The 22,240-nt window shown below is 39.4% G+C and overlaps 1 protein-coding gene across 1 annotated transcript; it reads right to left on the reverse strand.

Annotated features, from left to right (window-relative positions):
* Window positions 1-4,152: 4,152 nt before the first annotated feature.
* pck1 (phosphoenolpyruvate carboxykinase 1 (soluble)) lies at window positions 4,153-10,216 on the reverse strand (the record flags this gene model as incomplete). The annotated part of the gene is made up of 9 exons (XM_080026926.1): window positions 4,153-4,610; window positions 4,996-5,091; window positions 5,406-5,537; window positions 5,876-6,100; window positions 6,422-6,584; window positions 7,039-7,226; window positions 7,647-7,850; window positions 8,344-8,528; window positions 9,993-10,216. 9 exons carry the CDS (start codon window positions 10,214-10,216, stop codon window positions 4,153-4,155), a joined length of 1,875 nt encoding a protein of 624 aa, XP_079883052.1.
* Between the last annotated feature and the right edge of the window lie 12,024 nt (window positions 10,217-22,240).

The raw sequence follows: 22,240 nt of genomic DNA on the forward strand, positions 1-22,240 counted from the left end.
ACAGCCTAGGCTCTGTAAACGGGCATGTTGCTTGATACGGTGGGCCCCCTTTGTTTACATACCAGTTCACAGAACCTAGACTATGTATTAACACCAGATTATTTCAGCGCAGACACAGTACAGACAGGTGGCTGATCGTGAAGTGATATTCACTGATAGCATTCTCCAGAATCACTGACTCCACCTTCAAGCCGAAGGTGTTGTAACAACTGTATGGATCAACAAATAACCCGCACAGTTTAAAAAGTTACACAAGACTTAGTTTGAGACATGAAGTGTATGTAATGTACAGTATGGTTCTGGATGCCTATTGGCTAATTATTCCCTCAGATAAGACAGCTAACAAACAAGTACACTCATATGCAAGCGGAGTAAATCATTGTCTCAAAGAAGAAAACTGTCTCATAACACATTTAGACAAACAATCATGGTGTAGTGGTTAGACAAATCTAGAATAAGAAATATTAACATACGAGATTATGTAGCCTATATCAAAATCGGCATCTTTTCTAGCAATTTATATTATTTGACTAAAAGTTTGATTGCATCAAGAAAATGTCAGCCTTTCAATTTGTATTGTAGCCTATACGTTGAGACAATGAGTTATGCACTGTTTATGTGCACAATCTACTAAAGTACCTGAAGGGGGGGGGGGGGGGGGGGGGAGGGGGGGGGGGGACTTACAATAGTGGTCAAAAAGATGTAAGTAAAAACTTTATAAAAAAAAAATCTAATCCATTTTTAATGCCAGCATCTAACCAGTTTTCAATTCTAAATTAAAGGTCATAGCTGTATGCTTAATATGTGATAAACCTGCACGCATAAACTCCTGTAGGTCAAATTGAGATCAGCTTTTGAGCAGTTCACTGATCTTTGAGTTTAATCGGAGCGGATGTTTTTCTCAGTAGAATTCCATAAAAAACATAAAAAACATAACAGTAAAATGGGACACAGACAGTAAAGGAAGGCAGAGAATTAAGACGAGAGATAGTGTGAAAAACAAGTTAGTGATGATTAACTTCAGTCACCAACCATTATCTCCCAGTCTTTCATAACAGCTACAGACAAAGACAAAAACAAGTTGCGACATACAGACACAGTCCAGCATAGAATCCCTGAGGTTCTGTTGTAGGTTTAGACTAATGTTAATATTTTACATAAGGTCAGAATCAGAATCCTTTATTGTCATTGTTCAGTGTGCATCCCAGTATACACACAAACACAAAATATAAAAATAGTAAATAAAAAAATGCACGGCACTTGTGAATTACATGTGGTGTTTGTGTGCATATAAACCTATATTATACGTGTGAAAACAAGCTCAACTTAGTTTTACATATTTATCATTGTATTCAAATCCATAATGAGTTTTCGATATACTCTAGTATCGTTTATATTTATAACTCATGTTGTGTGTCTGAAAAGGTAGAGCAATTCACAAAACCAGTAGGCCTGCCAGTCAACCCAGAATTGTATTTTGCCATAAATACAGCACCCTGCACTAGTATTTCTATAAAATTCTATTTTTTCATGAATGATTATATATGCAGTACGTTTTAATGGTAAAAATGGTTATGGGCTAGCAAAGATTTCCTTATTCACATATTCAGCTGCAGAATTGGCATTCATTTGGATTAATTTATGCTCTAACCTGACACATTTAAATTGATATTTGTGCTACTTTTAGCTCTGGATTTGTCTACTTAGAATACATCTGACTGTTTAGCTGCAAGGTTTGCTAGTCACTTGACTGTCTGTTACAGCCATCCTATTCTTCACCTTGGATGTGTGTGTATTAATTGTTTGGTGATTTTTTTTTTCATTATTACACCCACAGTTTCCATAAAAGAGGATGACGTTCACAATTCTCGAGACATTATTTTATATTTTAAGTTCAAATGACCCCAACTCTCCCCAACTATAACCACAACGAAAGCAGGAATAACATGTTCAAAAACACCAAAAGTCTACAGCCAAGCTAACTGCTACCTGAGCTAAGTTTTCACCAGGAAATAACATCCGAAAAAGAAGAGGAACTGAAATCGATGCTTATGCTGACGATGATGCTCTGTTCCATTGTATTCTATAACATTCCACCAGCAAAGCAAACAAAACATTTGTTCCTTGTTCATAGTCCAATCATGTTGAATCACTAAGAAAGGTTGTATCCCCTTGCAAAACTGGCTGGTTTATTTGGCTGACATTTTGCTTGTCTACGTGTCTTCAATGAGGAAATAGGAACACTTCTTGAGTTTGTTTTAACAATAAGGCTCAATTTTTTTTTTCAGACAAAGAACTGTTTGTCCTTTAGTCCTTCCACGGAAAGTGTACTAAGGAATATGATACATCGATATCTGATAACGGAACAGAAAGTTTTATTATTGTCAGTGGTGCAGAATGACTTCTATCTACTCACTACTACACTCACTGGCTACTTTATTTGGTGCACCTTGCCAGTACCGGGTTGGACCTCCTTTGGCCCTACGAACTTCCTTAATTCTTCGTGGCACACTTTCAACAAGGTGTTGGAAACATATTTACATGATAGCATCACACTAGCAGCTGCACATCCAGGATGCAAATCTCTTGTTTCACCACACCCTAAAGTTGGCTCTATTGGGTTGAGATCTGGTGACTGTGCAGGCCATTGGAGTACAGTGAAATCATTGTCCTGTTTTGAGATGATTTGAACTTTGACATGTTGAAATGCTTCCATGTTGTTTACACCAAATCCTCACCCTACCATCTGAATGTCGCAACTTGCTCGGTTTTAACTTCAATAAGTTGTCCTGTCCAGGTCTACATGCCTAAATGCATTGAGTCGCTGCCATGTGATTGGCTGATAAGTTATATGTGTTAACAAGAAATTGAACTAGTGTACCTAATAAAGTGGCCGATAAGTGTATAAGTCAGTTGAATTATTTTTCTTTAGTCGATGCTGCCTTATAATATCAGAAATACTAATGACATTTTTTTCATATATATATAAACAGCCCCAAATCCTATGAAAAATGAAACAGAAACATTACTACATTTAAATACCTTTATTTTTGTCTGCCCTCTTAAAGGGCTGAAGATTAAAACAAAGCACAGAGACCGAGAGATGACAGTGTATAAAAATAAATTAAGACAAAAAAAAATAGGAACAGAAAAAAAATACATTTCCCTCATGTTCGAGGGTCAACAAACACTTGAGCCATACGAGTCGCTATGGCAATGACGATATGATGTGCGTTTATAACAATAAGTTATTATTAAATAGAGGAATGTGGACGTACAGTAGGACAATACATTGGAACAACAGTTAAAACACAAAGTTGCTGCTACGAGTCAGACAGCATGTTAATGGCTGGAAAGGAACGATTTCTTATTCAATTCCGCGATCTTGATCTGTACCATTTGGCTAAACCATTTACGATAAGGAATGTTCGTTAACTTTTCAATTCCTAAAAGTTCATTTAATCTCAACTTCCCTAGACAAACTAGTAAAAACATTTCCAGAATAATATTTTGTTTTATAAATTGAAGGATTTTTAGCTAAGAAAGAAAATCTTTATGAAAACCAGATCCCCTCAGTACAACACTGATGAGATGTTCTAGAATTAGTTTATTTTGGTTCTAGAATTAACAACATTCTGTATCAGAATAATTACATTAATGTTCTAGAATGACTACAATGTCCTTCTAGAATGACCCAACATTTGTTCTATAATTTTGAATCAACACCGTTCAAAATAGCTATTCTTTCAAATTCCCCCCCTTTACATTCAAAACGTTTTTCATAAAATTAAATGTCTATGTGGGGTTGTTCCTCTCTCTTCAAGTTATGAGGGACAACATCATCATAGAAAGGACATCTTATTGGTATCCTCAGTACAACACTGATGCAATATTCTAGAATTAGTTCATTTTGGTTGTAGAATTCCCAACATGCTGTATCAGAATAATTACGTTAATGTTCTGGAATGACTACAATATCATTCTAGAATTACTTAACCTTTGCTCTAGAATTTCCAACATGTTAAAGTTATGTGAATCAATGTTTAGGTTCCAGAATGACTACAATGTCCTTCTAGAATGTCTCAACATTTGTTCTAGAATTACCAAACACCATTCAAAAAAATAGCTATTTACTTCCCAATCCCAATCCCTTTACATCTGATTAACTCTCTGCTCTAGCAGATCCAGTTGCCGGGCGACCTCGTTGGGCAAGTCGTCGTTCACTTCGTTGGTGAAATACTTCCTCACGTCCTGCACCTCCTTCCGCCAGAACTCCTGATCCAATGAGAACAGCTCGTCCAGATCAACACTGTCCTTCAGGCCTTCCAGGTTCAGGGAGTCACAGCACGGCAGGTAGCCCACCACAGAGGGCATGGCACCGGCCTTACCATCAAGACGCCGGAACATCCAGTCAAGAACCCGAATGTTGTCACCGAATCCGGGCCAGAGGAAGCCGGCGGTGGGGCTCTTGCGGAACCAGTTGACGTGGAAGATTTTGGGCAGTCTGGCGTTGGGGCGGTCGGCCATGCTCAGCCAGTGGGACAGGTACTGGCCGAAGTTGTAGCCGAAGAAAGGACGCATGGCGAAGGGGTCGTGCATGATCTCCTTGCCTTTAGATAAAAGAAAGGAGAGAGAATGGGTGAGTGTCTTTTTAGGTGTGTCCTGGTATATAAATCCATCGTTTTTTTTCATCTTCCAAAAATCCTACAAATTCAGTGTGAAATAAAGATTTTAGTTTTATATGAGGATCTAATCAATGTCCAAGTAATCGACCCTTCCTATTTTTCTCACTTCACTTCAAATATCACAACACTATGTGAGGTAGTAAAGGTGGAGTCAACGATTCTGGAGAATGCTTGTAGCGAATCATGAGGAGATATTCACTGATTTTGACAACAAGCATTCTCCAAAATTGCTGAGGAACCTCCTTAAAATCCATTGAATCGTGGTCAGACCAAAACAAATTCCTTCTCATTAGTAAGATGAGATACTGACCTTTGTGTTCAGCTGCGGCCGTGGTTTCTGACCTCATAGATGCTCCGACAAACACTCCGTGCTGCCAACTGAAAGCCTCGTACACCAACGGGATGCCTGGAATTAAGAAGGATCATAGGTCAGTTTAGTATTAGCTGATTGTTCTCGTATCTTGCATCTTCTTCCATTCTTTTTAGGCCCTTGGTGCTCTCATCAACACACTTGTTATATCCTTTTCTCTATTTCTATATTTCTATATCTGTTTTTGCTATATCTGTAGTTGCCAGATTGTACTTTCTAGGGGATCATGGGTGAGATATGTATTAGCTAATTTTTTCTCCTGATATTTTGCATCTTCTTCCATTAATTAAAGGCCCTTTTGAACAATTATAATAATTTTGCCAATGTTTTTAGTTGCTAGATTATTTTACCTTCTGGCCTGCGCCCTCCGAAGATGATTGCCTCGATGGGCACTCCCTCGGGGGATTCCCACATGGGGTCGATGATGGGACACTGGTCGGCCGGGGTGCAGAATCGGGAATTGGGGTGAGCACAGGGTTCGCCTGGGGAGCAGGAAACATAGCAAGGTAAGTTTTATATTCACACGATCTTGCCTTTATTCCTAAGGAAATGGTGGCTAACTGAAAAATATTAACTTAAAATCTAATTATTCAACATAATTTAGACAGGATGACACTTCTATGTAACGGGTCATCTTAATTTAAGACTATATGTATTGTATCAAACATTTCTGATTATTGTTTGGCATCTATTTACTGTGTACTGTACACTTTGGACATGCTGTTTTTTCAGTTATCAAAGGTATGTAGAGTTTTCCTTTTCCCATATGCACAATTTGCAGATGTCTTTGTAAAAAACAACATATGAACTAAACCCTCACCATCTGCTTTGGTCCAGGGCTTGTTCTTCCAGGAAGTGACTGTGACTCCCTCAGGCAGTGATTGGTCCATCCCCTCCCAGTATACTCCGCCGTCGCTGGTCTCCGCCACGTTGGTGAAGATGGTGTTCTTGACGATGGTTGCCATGGCGTTGGGGTTTGTTTTGACCGAGGTGCCGGGTGCGACTCCGAAAAATCCGTTCTCGGGATTGATGGCGCGAAGGTTTCCTATAACAACAGGGAACAAAGAGGGGGAGCATGTAAATAATGGGTCATTTGAATAATAGTTTCTCCATGGGGATAAGTAAATATCTATCTATCTTTTTGTCTGTCTGTCTGTCTGTCTGTCTGTCTGTCTGTCTGTCTGTCTGTCTGTCTGTCTGTCTGTCTGTCTGTCTATCTATCTATCTATCTATCTATCTATCTATCTATCTATCTATCCATCCATCCATCCATCCATCCATCCATCCATCCATCCATCCATCCATCCATCCATCCATCCATCCATCCATTCATCTAGCTCCTAATACCAAATTTAGTTCCCTTTACCTTCATCGTCAAACTTCATCCATGCGATGTCGTCTCCCACACACTCGGCCTTCCAGCCCGGGAGCGTGGGACAGAGCATGGCCAGATTGGTCTTTCCACAGGCGCTAGGGAACGCTGCTGCCACGTACTTCTTCTCTCCGGCAGGGTTAGTGATGCCAAGGATCTGTGCAAGAGAAAGATTTGGTTTGGTAAGAATTGGATATGGTGTTTTGGCATGTGTAGGCATTTTTCCTTTAAACTTGAGAATGTAAGTTTGGTCAAAACAAAAAAATCTAGTGTATGCCTTTACAATGTAAGTTTTCCTAACTTTTTAGTTTTTACAGTTAAGGTTGTGCTTAATCACTTCATCAGTTATTTTCTCCGATTCATTCATCGTTTAGAATTGTACAAGTTGTTGTGTGACGTCCCCATGATACAGCTAAGAATGGGTAAACTGTAGAAAATTTGAAAAATTAAAATTTGCAAGGAATGATAAGTTATTTCAACAAAGGAAATGGCTGAAATGTCAAAAATCTAATTATACGTGTAAGGATTTTCCTTTTAATTTTTTTTGGTAAGAATTGCACAAGTTGTTTATGAATGGTTTGGCTCGCTCAATCCCTTTCTCCATGTCTTACCAGCATGTGCTCAGCCAGCCAGCCCTCCTCCTTGGCGATGCGAGAGGCAATGCGCAGAGCGAAGCACTTCTTCCCCAGCAGAGAGTTTCCTCCGTAGCCGCTTCCAAACGAGACGATCTGCCTTTTGTCCGGGATGTGAGCGACCAATGTCTCCTCAGGGTTACAGGGCCAGTTGTTCACCAACGGCTCTGGAAGAGGGGGGAGAGGGGAATTAGTTTATTTGAAATCTGATTGTCAAAGTAAACAGTTACACCAATGACAATAAATACAGCTCCGGAAAAAATGAAGAGACCAGTCTGGATTTTTCTCGAATCTTCATCTCTACATTACTTATTGAAGATGCTCTAAATGACAAAAAATGTATTGGAATTAGGTAGAAATGTTGTCAGTAGTTTATATTATGAAACCAAAATGTTCATTCTACTCAAACAAATGCCTTTAAATCTCTCTTAATTTTTTCCAGAGCTGTAGATAGATAGATAGATAGATAGATAGATAGATAGATAGATAGATAGACAGACAGACAGACAGACAGACAGACAGACAGACAGACAGACAGACAGACAGACACGCTGAATTTATACAACAAGCTCTTTTTCTTGACTTACTTTTGAGGGGCAGAGGACAGCCGACAGAGTGCAGACAGCGGACGAACTCTCCCGTCCCGAGAGCAGCGAGCACAGCCTTGCCCATGCGCGTCATCACCCTCATACTGGCCACAACGTACGGAGAGTCGGTCAGCTCCACTCCGATCTTAGACAGAGGGGAACCCACGGGACCCATGCTGTAAGGGATCACATACATGGTGCGCCCTGGGGGGGGGGGGAAAGTTACAGATATTAACATGTTGATTTAGGAAGGTTTTAGTGGATATTTTATTCACAATATGGAGTTTTTTCCAGGCGCTGATTTTAAAGCTCTAGTGCGTAACTTCTGTTGCCCCCCATGAGGAATTCAGAGTTATTTACAACAACACTGTCGGTGCATCTTCATGAGGTTAAGCTTTTGTTGCATAGATTGTATTTCTTTTTGTTGTTTTGTCCAGTTTTTTTCTTAGCAGTAGAATCAACAACTGAAACATTTCTTGGGCTCTTCTTGAGCTCCTGCACCAGTTTGTAAACGCTGCCATACTGAGAAATACAGAGAGAGTTTTGTGGAGCTGATAGGCATAATCAACTTACTTTGTCAACTCCTTTGTCGATGCCGTGAATGTAACCGACATTCATTCATATAAAAAGTTACGCACTATAGCTTTAAAACTAAAGTCTTAATTGGGTCAGACATTGTTCTCTTTGCCAGTGTTACCTTTCATGCAGCCAGGGAAGCGCTGGGTCATGGCTTTGTCGAACTCTTCGGGGGACATCCAGCGTCCCAGCTGACTCACTCCTCCGTCCAGGGGTTTGGGAACCGTGTCTCTCTGGTCCCGCGTCACGATCACCGTCTTACTCTCCACACGGGCCACGTCACGAGGGTCCGTCCTCGCCAACCAGCTAGAAGAAATAAGAGAAAGAATGCATTAGTTATTCTCATTCAAATTTCATTAGATTATAAATTTAATTTTCAAATGTTCTTGGTATTTAAAGGGGCACTATGCAGTTTCAGAGGAAGGGGATTTGTTTACATTTGCAGAGCCTGCAGTTAGTTTACCGAACATATTTTGTATATAACTAATTCTTAGTATTAAATAATTCTATCATCATAAATCAAAAAAATCTAAAATCAGGAACCTGGAACCAAACATAAGACTAGAATATGTGTGTGTAAGCAAAGCTGTGGGCCCTGCTGCTGTAAACAACAACAACAACAGTGAAACAGTAACTTTTCAGGAAGCTTTCTAACTTCAAACAGTGTTCCAGGGATCACATTTCCCTGTCAGCAAAGTTTGTTTATTCAGTTATAAGATTAAAAACCTTACAAAATGTCCACTTCTCTGACACACCAAAAGTTACATTGTGCAACTTTAATAAGATAAACAAGTTCACGTAAGAGGCTACACTTGCAAATGTCGGCTACAGGATGAACTAACAACATTTCTTCTGTCTGTCTGTTGACCTTACACCTGATTCTCAAACATATTCATTACATAACCTTGCCGTGGGCTTTCCAACAGGTGTATTGTCTTCTGCCTGAAGGAGCAGGAATGACTGGTTTAGTAAGAATGTGTGTTATTTGTTATTTGTTCAAACAGCTGGCGGGGATCGGATGGAACACGTTGTCTTAAACAACGACACCACTCAGCAATATGACATTTCACTGTTTTTAAAAAATGCATTGAAGAGCTTTTGTTTTTGAGAAGATAATTTTATCATAACTGTTATTTATAGACATTGCTGCTCTGTAAACCAACATAGAACCTAGAAAAATTATTTCATGATATATTTTTGATCTATTGTAATTTTGGGATGTTTTATGATCTTATTATTTCATTCGATATTGTAATTTCGATTACTTTATTCTATATATGCTCTGTAATACATTGATCTCAGTGGCCATTCCTGACATAAATAATTGTATCAGTTTTTTCATAATGCATTTCAGACATTGTGTTGTTGCTACCATTAACGTCATTTCTACAGCTACCCAGAGCTTTTTTCAATCAATTCTATTATTTTTTTTTAAATTCTACGGTATTTCCGGACCCTGTTGCTGTGTAAACCAATCTAGAAATAAACTTAAAAAACCCAGATCCTTCAACCTACCAGTTCTCATATTTGCATTAAATAAAAATTAATGAATGTACCCTTGTTGTAAAGTTAGCCATCAACAAAACAATATTAGTTAATTCATGTCTGGACCTTACTGCTCTGGGAGAGAAAAAATAGAAATCAACTTAAAATCCCCATATTAGTCAACCTACCAGTTATCTTATCTGCATTGTATAACAGTTAATTAATGTACCCTTACTGTAGAGTGTTAGCCATCAACTTAAAAACCCCATACATCCCCCAACCTACCAGTTCTCATATTTCTTGAGTTTCTTGATCAGCCCTTGCTCCTCCAGTTGTGTCAGAATGGCTCGGCTCTCTTCGTCCGACCCGTCACAGATGTGCAGAGCTTCGGGTTGACACAGAGTGACGTTGGCCTCTACAAACTCCCTCACGTTGGGGCTGAGGGCACTGAGCTCCCCCTGGACCATCCGGGGGGCCCTCCGGTTCTGTGCAGGCAGCTGAGGAGGCATGGTGCTGGGCTACAGAGAGAGAGAGATGTAGGGGGTAGATGGTGGAGGAAAGAGAGAGAGAGATATAGTGGATAGATAGAGAATTCAAAGACTAGAGGAAAGTCTAAGAGTCGGAAAATGAATTTTAGATAAGAATGGAAGAGAAATTGAAAAAAATAGCAAAAGACAACATTTAACAAAAATGAAATGTAATGACTTTTGCACATATTTTTTTTACAAAGGGCAAAGTAAAGTGTTAAAGTGTTGTCATGTAATTTAAAGGTGCACTGTGCAGTTTCAAGGGAGAGAAAGGGGGATTTGTTTACATGTGCAGAGCCTGCAGCTAGTTTACAGAACACATTTTCTCTACATGTGATTCTTAGCATTGAATAATCACATAGTGCAACTTTTAAACAAAAATCAAAAAGACATCATTTACATCATTTCAAAAATAAAAAATATTTCTTTACTGAGTGGTTATATTTTGTCTTATATTTTCATTGGAAGCACTACTGTATAGGCTATCAATTCTGCTACAGCATCCCTGTCTAGACTCCCTCTTACTTATACTGCATATAACTCCATACAACTTCTCACATTACTGACAAGTCACTCTGCTAAGAAAGAAAGAGCATCAAGTTACCTTGCGTAGTTTTGTTGGGAGCAGCGATCCTTTAGCTTTGCCTCATCTGTTGAGGTGTTTCTGTCTCCGTCTGTTTTCAGGAGAGATTCTGAAGATTTTTCCTTCTCTGTGAAATGTATCAACTGTAGAGAAAGTTGCCTCCTTTATACCGGCTAGGATGTCCCACACGACAAGGAGGAGGAGTGTGTGTGTGTGTGTGTGTGTGTGTGTGCGTGTGTGTGTGTGCCTGCATGTCTATGTCTGTGTGTGTGTGTGTGTGTGTGTGTGTGTGTATGTATGTCTATGTGCGTCTGTATGTGTGTGTTTGTGCATGCCTGCCTGTCTGTGTGTGTGTGCATGCGTACGTCCCTGTGTGTGTGTGTGTGTGTCTGTGTGTGTGCGTGCACGTGAATGTCTGTGTGTGTGTGTGTGTGTGTGCATGCGTACGTCCCTGTGTGTGTGTGTGTGTGTGTGTGTGTGTGTGCATGCGTACGTCCCTGTGTGTGTGTATGCCTACCTGTGTGTGTGTATGTGTGTGTGTGCATGCGTACGTCCCTGTGTGTGTGTGTGTGTGTGTGTGTGTGTGTGTGTGTGTGTGTGTATGCCTGCCTGTGTGTGTGTATGTGTGTGTGTGTGCATGCGTATGTCCCAGTGTGTGTGTGTGTGTGTGTGTGTGTGTGTGTGTGTGTGTGTGTGTGTGTGTGTGTGTGTGTGTGGGCTATTTGCATGAACTTTGTGTTCCCTGCCGATCACTAAAACACTGAGTAAGAGGAGCCGGCCGGGTGAATCATTAAACCTCAGGTTGAGCGTCATAATGGCAGATTCACGCAACTCCACTGATACGCTGATAGCTGCCAAGTTTGGCAACGCTCCCAAACAGAGAAAAACAGCTTTGTCCTCAGTCCTCTAACCACTGCCGGCTCAATTACTTTTTCAGTCATTACACAGTCCTCCTTTAAAGGGCCTTTAGAAGTAGATATGGGGGAAAGGGCAGCTCGTTTTTGTGCCAGATTAACCAGTTTGAATGGATTTATTTTCATTCATAATAATAATAATAATAATATATTTTATTTATATAGCGCTTTTCCAGCATCATCAGATGACCATTATTCATCTGAAATAGTCATTATTTACAACAACATAAACACATTACCTCATCGTGATCCATAACTAACTGCCGTCTCTCGTTCATTCGCTTTGTGTGAGGACACGTAATCTTTCAGCTCCGTGAGAGGTGACACTGCATCAACTCATTGCAATCAGGTGTGTGTAGCACTGACTGGCATTAGTTGATGCTGTGTCACTAACCACTCTAACGGAGCCGAAAAGAGTCCTCACACTTTCAACACACGGACATGCACTATATTGCTTCCTGATCATTTGAATCTCGCACGCCCGGCACGAGCTAGAAAACAGCTTCACGACAGCTGGCGTCGTAAAAATACTACCGCTTTTGTCCAAAGGGGACGCCAACGTGCCATGTTACTCGTAGTGGCTTTGAGTAGCCACAAGGAACTTTTAAATATTTCCGAAACAGTCTCTCTATGTGTGTGTGTGTGTGTGTGTGTGTGTGTGTGTGTGTGTGTGTGTGTGTGTGTGTGTGTGTGTGTGTGTGTGTGTGTGTGTGTGTGTGTGTGTGTGTGTGTGTGCAGTTAGAATAAATTCATTTTCAGTCATGTTTTCATAGTCAAATCATGCAACCTTTTCTTTTGGTTTTAAGGTGTCCCCCTCACCACTGCTGGCTCAATTACTTTAAAGTTATGCAGTCACCCTTTAAAAGTGGACAAAAAGACCTAGGGTGATAATACATTTGGGGGAAAGGGCAGTGTGTATTGCCAGATTAACTAGTTTGAATATATTCATTTTTATTCATGTTTTCATACTTAAAGTAGCTATGAGGAACTTTTACATATTTCTGAAACAGTCTCATTTTTCCTCTGATGATCATGAATGACATGTGTGGAAGCCAATTTAATATTGATTAGTTTAATTCTACTCTTGTCTCTACATTCATGATTTGATCATTGTATGAAGTGTATTTCCTCTCATTTTAACTACTGATGTATCCTTTCTGGAGTTTCTATTGTAATTATATCAGTCTGATTGGGCTGACACCCTGAGCCATCCTGGAAGCTCCCAGATTCAGATTGGCATTGATGTCATCAAGAACCAAACTTGATTGTTCCATTGTTATTCTAATCTTGCCCCTGTAAAGCACTTTGAGTGGCCTTGTGTCTGAATTGTGCTATATAAATAAACTTGCCTTGCCTTGCCTTGCCTTGCCTACCTATCTGACCATGTCAACCATTCTGTGTAAAGCAGCTCATTTTGTGTCTACAACAAGACCCTGGCATTGCTCTGGGTAGGATGCTCTGGTCTTCTCTCCATGCATGAATGCTGCTGACCATAATCATCTGTATTGTCTTTTGGAACTAAGGGCGCACTCACACTAGGCAAGTGTGCCTGTTCCGTGCTGCAGGAAGATCCCCACCCCCTCCCCACTCCCCCGCTGGCCCGTGGTCACACTGCTCCCAAAGGCCGCGGCCCGGGCACGATTGCGCCATCATACATACGTCATCACGTCGTAATACGATACATACGTCATCACCAAGCGTACTCGCTGCTGGAATTAGTAGAACAACAATGGAGAACAACAGTAGTCGCGGATTGCCCCAAACACCTCCGAAATGTTGTGGGTCTTATCCAGCTGGGACCATTGCTGCGACTGAATACTGTCGCCGGTCCAAATTTCTAGCAAACTCTCCACTTCGCGATCGCACCGGAACCCACTTGTGAACCTCTTACCGCCATTGTTTACAATTATTGTGGGGAAGAAGGGTCGCGCATGGACTACGTCAGCCAGCTCAGGTTGCGTATCCATGCGTGTGCACGTGTCATCTCATTAGCATCTGTACTTTGGCCACGGCACACCTCTCCCAAGTGTGCCGTGGCACTTGGGAGAGGTCACGGCTCTCGTTTGCACTGATGCAAACGAGAGCATCAGTGCAAAGAATGCTATTTTTATATAGTGTTTCTTAATACCTTTGTCATGTGTATACGCTCACCCTGGAACAACAGCTGGCGTAGTAAAAACACTACCGCTTTTGTCCAAAGGGGGAGCAAGAATGAACACAAACTGAAAGTTCCTCGGAGCACCTTTAAATCATGTAATCATTTTCAAATATTCACTTCTCTGACGTACCCGACAGTTGCATAGTGTTTGCTTACAAAAAAATTAAACCTGAAGTGTGTAGAATTTTGGGTTTTATTTCCTTGCAGATTTTGTAGAAAGTAATTATAATATCCATCAGTACATTTAATTTTTTTTTTTTTAATTTTTTTTTTTTCCCTTAGAAAGGGTCTCATATATGTCCATATTTCTGCATATTTTGGACCAAGGCTTAGTGCCGCCATCTTGAAAGTGTCATAGTTGGAATGTCATCAGGTGCATTGTTTAAAATTTAGAATTGTTCTTGTCCTTGAAGGCCACTGTAGCTTCTGTTATTATTCGAAAGGGTTGGGGTTACCCAGGGAGTGTTGCATTCTAGAACTTTGTATAACTTTCTTGATGATGTCATATTACACACTGCACCTTTAAATGCAACGCAAAATTTTGCCTGCATTTTTTATAGCTACTATTTAAAAAAAATATATTTTATTGTTGTGCAGAAATCCCCTTCCCTCTTGCAGCAGCTACGGTTGACCTTTGAACCAAAGTGCTGAGTGGTGTGAGTTCAGAGTTCGACATCGTCAGAACAGCGTGTGACGTGGAAAGCAATCTGACTGGTCTCCTGTTATTGGCTGACTGACAGGGGTGTGTGTGTGTGTGTGAGTGCGTGTGTGTGTGTGTGTGTGTGTGTGTGTGTGTGTGTGTGTGAGTGCGTGTGTGTGTGTGTGTGTGTGTGTGTGTGTGTCTGTTTGGGAGAAATACAGATAATGTTACCACAGAAGAGTGGATCTGTTGTTATTTGGGATAAGCTCCACAATCAGTATGAAAGACAAACATTTCCCAACCTCTTCTACAGTATACCTTAATGAGTTGAGATTGCACATTTTGCACCTTCACTCGGCTGCTTTTTGTGGTACGAAATTGCTCCAAAAAATTTAAAATAACAACCAGCTGCCCACAACTCATTAGAAGTAAATAGGTGATTGAGACAATGATAACTTGAAATGAATTGATTGCATTTACTTCAGACATATCAATAAAAAACAAACATATTAAAAATACAAAACAATAAAATAAAAGGCATAAAGAACAATAAACAAAAACAATGTTAAAATGATTTCACAAATTAGAAAAATAATAAAGCATTTATTCTATTGATATGCCTGAAAAGGAGTAGGAAGAAATTATAAAACGTAACTGTCGTTAACTTAAACCTGCAGTGTGTAGAATTTTGTGTTTTATTTCCTAGCAGATTTTGTAGAAAATAATTATAATATCCATAAGTACATTTAATTTAGTGCATAATAGCTGAAAAAAAATTTTAGATTTTTTTTTTCCCTTAGTAGGGGTCTCATATATGTCCATATTTCTCCATACCTTGGACCAAGGCCTAGTCGCCGCCATTTTGGAAGTGTCATAGTTGGAATGTCATCAGGTGCATTGTTTAAAATTTAGAATTTTTCTTGTCCTTGAAGGCCACTCTAGCTTCTGTTATTATTCGAAAGGGGTGGGGTTACCCAGGGAGCGTTGCATTCTAGAACGTTCTAGAACTTTCTAGAACTTACTTGATGATGTCATATTACACACTGCACCTTTAACTTGTGTCAAACATACACAAATGTTAAATGTGACCATAATGATAAACATATTTTGTATTTTTTTGTATAATTATTTTTATTTGATTTGATTTTTCTTGAACAACAAGCAAACAAACAAAACATCAACAGACAAGAAATAAAGAAAGAAAAAAAAGTGTTTATGTTGTTTATTGTTTAATTCTCAAAAACTTGCCGAAAATGTAGTATGTCTTGCTCTATAAAATGCTAAATATATTTCTGTGTTTTATCACCTGGTTGTGTGTGAGAGCAGGTGTAGTGGGACAAAAAAAACAGTTTCTTATCTGGGACGTCCTATGTTATGGGTCATGTATTTACTGTATAACATGACCGTACTGTAAACACTGGCTACGTCACTGCATGACAAACAAAACATGTAGAACACAGGACAGGGTTTCATGTTAAAGGTTTCGGAGGAGGGGGATTTGTTTACATTTGCCTTATACCTCCAGGCTTTCAAACCACTGCATGGCTCTTTTAAAAACACAAATCTGAGTATAGTATACAACAATCTAGAATCTACATATCTACAGAAAATCTTATAAGATCTATCACTGGTTTATGATTGGGGGAATTAAGAGTTTAAACCAGTGGTGTCAAAACTACGGCCCGCGGCCCGCATTTTATTGGCCCGCGGCCGATTTTTAAAATATAATGTAATATGGCCATTTTATTATTTTTTTCTAAATTTTTTGCATTTCTTAGTTAACCCACTAGTGCAGGGGTGTCAAAACTGATTGATTTTTTTTTCTTCAAAATATAATGTAATATGGCCCTTTCAATTTTTAAATAATTTAAATGCATTCATTATATTACAAAGAAATATTTCCCATAAAAAAAAGAGCACCAAGCCCATCCCAGAGGACCCTGCATAATATTTTATTTTAAATTAATATTATTATGGAAAACCCATCTTCAATAGCTTCTAATTCATCTGACACAGTGTCTCCAAATTATTTTTTCATACAAAATATATATACGAGGCTATAGCAATGGAAAGCAATGGAGGCTTATTTACAATGACCCACGTTATACATCTCCGTCCTCTTTCCTTGTGTTTGACTCTATGGTTTGACTAGGCAGTAGGGGTTTGCACGTGTACACGTGTAGCCGGTAAGTAGGCTAAATCATACCATTTAGGAAAAATCAATAAACGAAAACCGAGTGGGGTCGACATGTGCTAGCCTACTGTAGGCTACTAAAGCAGATAACACAACACATTATTGTGTTTGGTTATAATATTTATTAATTTAACTGCTCCACCATAAGTTTCACTTTCCTTTTCATCTCCGTCTCAAACAGCTGGTCTGATTAGCTGGTCGGCTCGTGAGCCCAACGGCCCCGAAAGCAGGAGTCAGTCTAAAAACAGATGATCACGGCTAGTTATGATCACTTTTAAATCAAAAAGCTAAATTATGAAATAAAGGCATCTCTGCCTCTCTCTGTCTATCTGTCTGCCGGTCTTTACTGTCACTCTCCAACAGCAGTCCGGCCACTGAAGTCGTCGGGGCCATTTCTTCTCATCATTTATCTACTCAACTGCCGGCAACGCGTATGGGTCATTAAGACGTATCTCGTTCAATAGTGTTAATGTTTCCGCATAACCAATGTTATCACTCGCTGATAAACTGTTTTTAGTAAGCTGACAACATCGCTATTTAGCACCATGGACCTATAAAGAAACACCGCAACTGCAATATAACCAAACGGGTAACCATGGCAACCAGCCAAACAATTTTTCTTTCTGCAACTATGCAGCGCGCGCATCCGCCGTGTTGATAAACAGATAAGGGGTCTATAGGTGCCCATGAAGGCTTGGGCTGGCTCTGAGGGGAAGTATGTCTGTTTAATTTGCAAGGAAAGTGTTGCCGAAGAAGGGTTACAATTTACGAAGACACTATGAAACTAAACATCAGAGCAGCTACATGTCCTGATAAATGTGTTATTTTTGCAAAGTGGCCCGGACCTTCGTAGATTTGTCTGTATGTGGCCCTCAGTGAAAAAAGTTTGGACACCCCTGGGTTAAACTGTTACATTTATCAAGAGAAAAGGCCCAGATAAGCGAATAGGCATATAAAGTAAGAGTCAGATAACTGAAAACTCAGGTGGCTTTATGTTCTTTATATTGGCGTTGCACTGAAATGAAGAAGGTAAAAAAAAAAGCGAAAATCCACATATTTGAATCAATGTTAGAATCGTAAACAATTTTTACAGAAACTGCATGAAGTCAGGGAACTTTTTATGTCGTACATTTTGAAAAAGGAAAAAAAGACAAGTTTACAATTAAATGTGCAAATATACATATTCTAATTGAACTGAGGTGATACTTCAGGTTTTCAACTTTCACCCAGAATCACTCAGTCAGATCAAGACTAACTGCACATTCTTTTCTTTATTCAAGTTGTCTCTAGACTCACTTTTTGTTGCATTGGCCTTTAACACAAGTTGAGACTTTGACACTCCCTCCCTTTGTTTCCCTCACGTATCTTATATGTTGTTTTGTATTGTGTCTTGTTCAGCACTTTGGTCAACTGATGGTGTTTTTAAATGTGCAATAGAAATACATTTGACTTTGACTACAAACTGTCCATAGTCCTTGTTCAAAAACTCCCTGGGATTCTTTCAGGGCTGTTGAAAACATTAAAAAAAATGACAAAAAACAAAAAACATTGTGTTCTCTGAGTGAACCCAGATAGGCACAATGTGAAACAAACTGGTCAGTCCTGAAAATAACATTTTGAGAACAGCTCGATGAGATTTTAAGTGTGTAGTGCTGTAATTTACGATTATTTTCACTGTATAATCCACGATTTTTTTTGGGGCACATTTGCTTAATAATTACCAAAATTTAAAATTGAGTGTCAAAAATTTGAGAGATTGACAGAAAACAAATCTATAGAACTTAAGAGTGTAGCATACATTTAATGAAGTCTGCATCTGCCGTGCTAAGAAAAAAAACCTCAGTGCATAGTAGAATTTTTTTTTAAATGATTGCATACATCATGGTTTATATTGATTTCTAGATTTCTATAGGTCTTCGTTGGGTTGTAATACTCTAGTGACGACAGCAAGAGATACCAAACAATCTAAACTGTGTCATCAGTCTCGGTCCAAACTGTCCAGATTCAAATCCTTCAGCAAACAGCAGCTGCAGCAGAAGGGTGAAAGTACAATGACGTCAAACCTGAAAGCCATGCAGAGGTTTGAGGCAGAGGTTTGAGGCCCTCTGTTTCACGAGAGAGATAATGTGATGCAGGGGGTCATCTTTGGTCAGTTGTGAGAAATTTGGACAACATTAGTTGTGGTTCACACAGTCAAGGAATTACTGGATTTAAAAGATATATATAGGGGAGAACGGGGGAATGTGAGGCATCGGGTAATGTGAGCCACCCCCTGTATCTAGGCAATGGAACACATTTTTAGTCATGTGAGATATATGTTTTCAAGCCCCTCTCATTTCCCCTTGGCCATGAAAGAGAGGACCTCATGGTGATGTTGTAAGCATGTTTTTTTCACAAAAATGTATTTTTTGCATGTAAAAGTAAATGTTCTTGCTGTCAACTTAATCGATTGTTGTGCCAAAGCAAATTGATTCAGGTAGAAAAACTTCTATCATACGTGTTGATGAACTACCAACATATGAAACCATGTGATGCTGATAACTGAAGATTAGCCTGAATTGCTGAGAGAGGTTGTTTTTTCTCAAATTGTGGAAGTGGGGTAAAGTGAGACAGTGTCTATGCCATCTTTTAATGAATCCATTATATTTGAGGTATCAAGGAGACTAGTTTGAATAAGACAAAAGACAATGTGGGCTGGAGGTGGGGGTTGATGGTTGAAGAGGTGTCAGCAAGGGCATGGTTTGGCACATATGTATGTGGGGGACAGGAGAGTGACCTTTAACATCAATAGACTCTAAGTAATGTCTTTATTCAATGAATGATCCCAATAGAACAAATGCAGACAAATATTAATCAAAGACTGAAAAGATGGAAAAAGACAGCTGGGTCTAGTCCTGTGTTCTGAGTCCCAGGCTGGTTCTGATTGTTCTTTGCTCTGACCCCCAGACACTAGCTGGCTCTATGGGTCCTGTGTTCTGACCCTCAGACTGTGTTTTCTGGTTCTATCTGTCATTTGAATGTTAATTATTGAATACATACCTTTTGCATTTAGGCCAGAAACTTCAAGTTTGGTCTTATCTGAATATGCTGTTCCCCCCTATGGTTTGTGGCAAGGGTTGGAGGAAGGTGCTCTGGTCGGATGAGAACAAAATTGAAGTTTTTGGCCTTAACGCAAAATGCAATGTGTGGTGGAAAACTCACACTGCACATCACCCTCTACACACCATCCCCACCGTGAAACATGGTGGTGGCAGCATCATGCTGTGGGGGTCCTGTTCTTCAGCAGGGAAGGGGAAACTGGTCAGAGTTGATGGGAAGATGGATGGAGCCAAATACAGGGCAGAAAACAGAGTCTGCAACTGACTTGAGAGTGGGGTGAAAGTTCACCTTACAGCAGGACAACTACCCTAAACATACAGCCATATCTACAATGGAATGGTTTAGATCAAAGCATAGTTATATGTTAGAAGGGCCCAGTCAAAGTCCAGACCTAAATACAATTGAGAATATCTGGAAAGACTTGAAAAGTGCTGTTCACAGACACTTTCCATCCAATCTGACGCTGAATCAGCTATTTTGCAAAGAAGAATGGGCAAAAATAGATGTGTCTGTAGATGTGCAAAGCTGGTAGAGACATACCCAAATAGACTTGGAGCTGTAATGGCAGCGATAGGTGGTTCTACAACGTATTGACTCAGGGTGGCTGAATACTTTTGCACGCCACATTTTTCAGTTTTGTATTTATAAAAAAAAATTAAAACCATGTTTCATTTTCATTCCACTTCACAATTATGCTGCACTTTGTATTGTTCTATTGCATGAAATCCCAATGAAATAAATGTGCGTGTGTGGGTATGAATACTTTTTCAAGCCACTGTATATGTTGTATTTGATCAGAGTTACTTTCAAGTGTTTAGAAAAATGTTTTGCTTAATTGACCAAACCCCATGATTCTGTTACTAGTCCGACATTAGTTTTGGAATATTTGGTTTTCAAGCTAGCTGTCAGGATTCTAACTGTTACAACATGCGTTGTTATGGTAGTTTCAGAGTGGAAAAAGTAAGTGGATCAGTTTACCCCCTTGATTTATCTGGTCTGTCTCAGTTTACCCCACAGCTGGGGTAAAGTGAGACACAAGACAACTTTTTTTTAAACAATCATATCTTCACTGCCATTTGTCATGAATAAATTCTGCTAATGCCCATTTCTAGGAAACATCCTGAATTAATGGGAAATGTGTAAATCTGACTGATAAATCATTTTTGCTCGCTTAGAGGGGAACACATGTAAAAAGTGTCTCACATTACCCCGTTCTCCCCTATACATATTCATACTTATATTTATATTTTCATCTTTCATTCTAAGATGAGTTACTTGACCAAATCTAACAGTGCTCAGGCAACATAAATAACACAAGAAATCTTTATGCCTTTATTATCCTGAGGTTGGTAGTACACAGTATACCATAGTTTTTTGCACTTGGCTGCTTTTCGTGGCTCCCTTTAGGTGCAGGTAGTAAAAGACTGCATGAGTTAAACCGGGTGCACCGAGCCTATCTCTACATTTAGTATGCATTTAATGAATGAGTTGCATTTTTACACCATCAATAAATAGTTTTACATAGCTTGATTACCCAGTAAAACCGTATGTATTTCCCCTCGTTTGTCATTGCCTTTTGTCACAAGGCAACATTATAAGATTAAGAATTATTGTTTTTTTTTAGCAGTTAAAAGCCTGTCTTAGTTTTATTAATAAATATTCATCAGAGAAGTAACAACGCCTGACCCTTGACACAGTTACCAAGAAGGACTGAAGTCTTTGGTTATAGCACCACCTTGTGTCTCTTTGAGGTAATACAATTCAGTCCAGACTTACTGCACATTGAAAAACCTATTTACTTTATGACATAATCTTTTGGCGACTATCTCTGAACTAAGGGCTATTTTTCTATGGTAACAATCAAGGAGATCTCTTTTTTCATTGAAGGTATAAGGGTCTGATGTTGATAACTGAAAAATAAATGTAATCGTGTTTCTTTTCACAATAAAAAAGTGTATTGAAAATGTTTGTGAATGATGAAAAGGCTTACGCTAAAGTGGAGTATGAAGATTTGAAAAAGTTTGAAAAGGTCTCATTAGGGTGAAAGGAGTAGAGAAGTTGATTATAAGCAATTTTGAATAAAAATATAATCTAATTGAGTGTGTGTGTGTGTGTGTGTGTGTGTGTGTGTGTGTGTGTGTGTGTGTGTGTGTGTGTGTGTGTGTGTGTGTGTGTGTGAGAGAGAGAGAGAGAGTGTGAGCTTTCAGTGACCTTACAGTGGTGTCATCCCAGCGTCACCACGGTTACAGATAGAATAGAGATATAAATGTGTCAGGGAACTCCATCTCCATGGCGACAGTAAACAGTTCTGTCAGTGTGACTTACACACAGGTGAAACATTAGCCGGACAGAGAGAAAGAAACCTCTCACACACACACACACACACACACACTGACACACTGAGACAAACACACACAC

Source organism: Ammodytes marinus (genome assembly GCF_949987685.1).
Source record: "Ammodytes marinus genome assembly, chromosome: 4".
Lineage (NCBI taxonomy): Eukaryota > Metazoa > Chordata > Actinopteri > Uranoscopiformes > Ammodytidae > Ammodytes > Ammodytes marinus.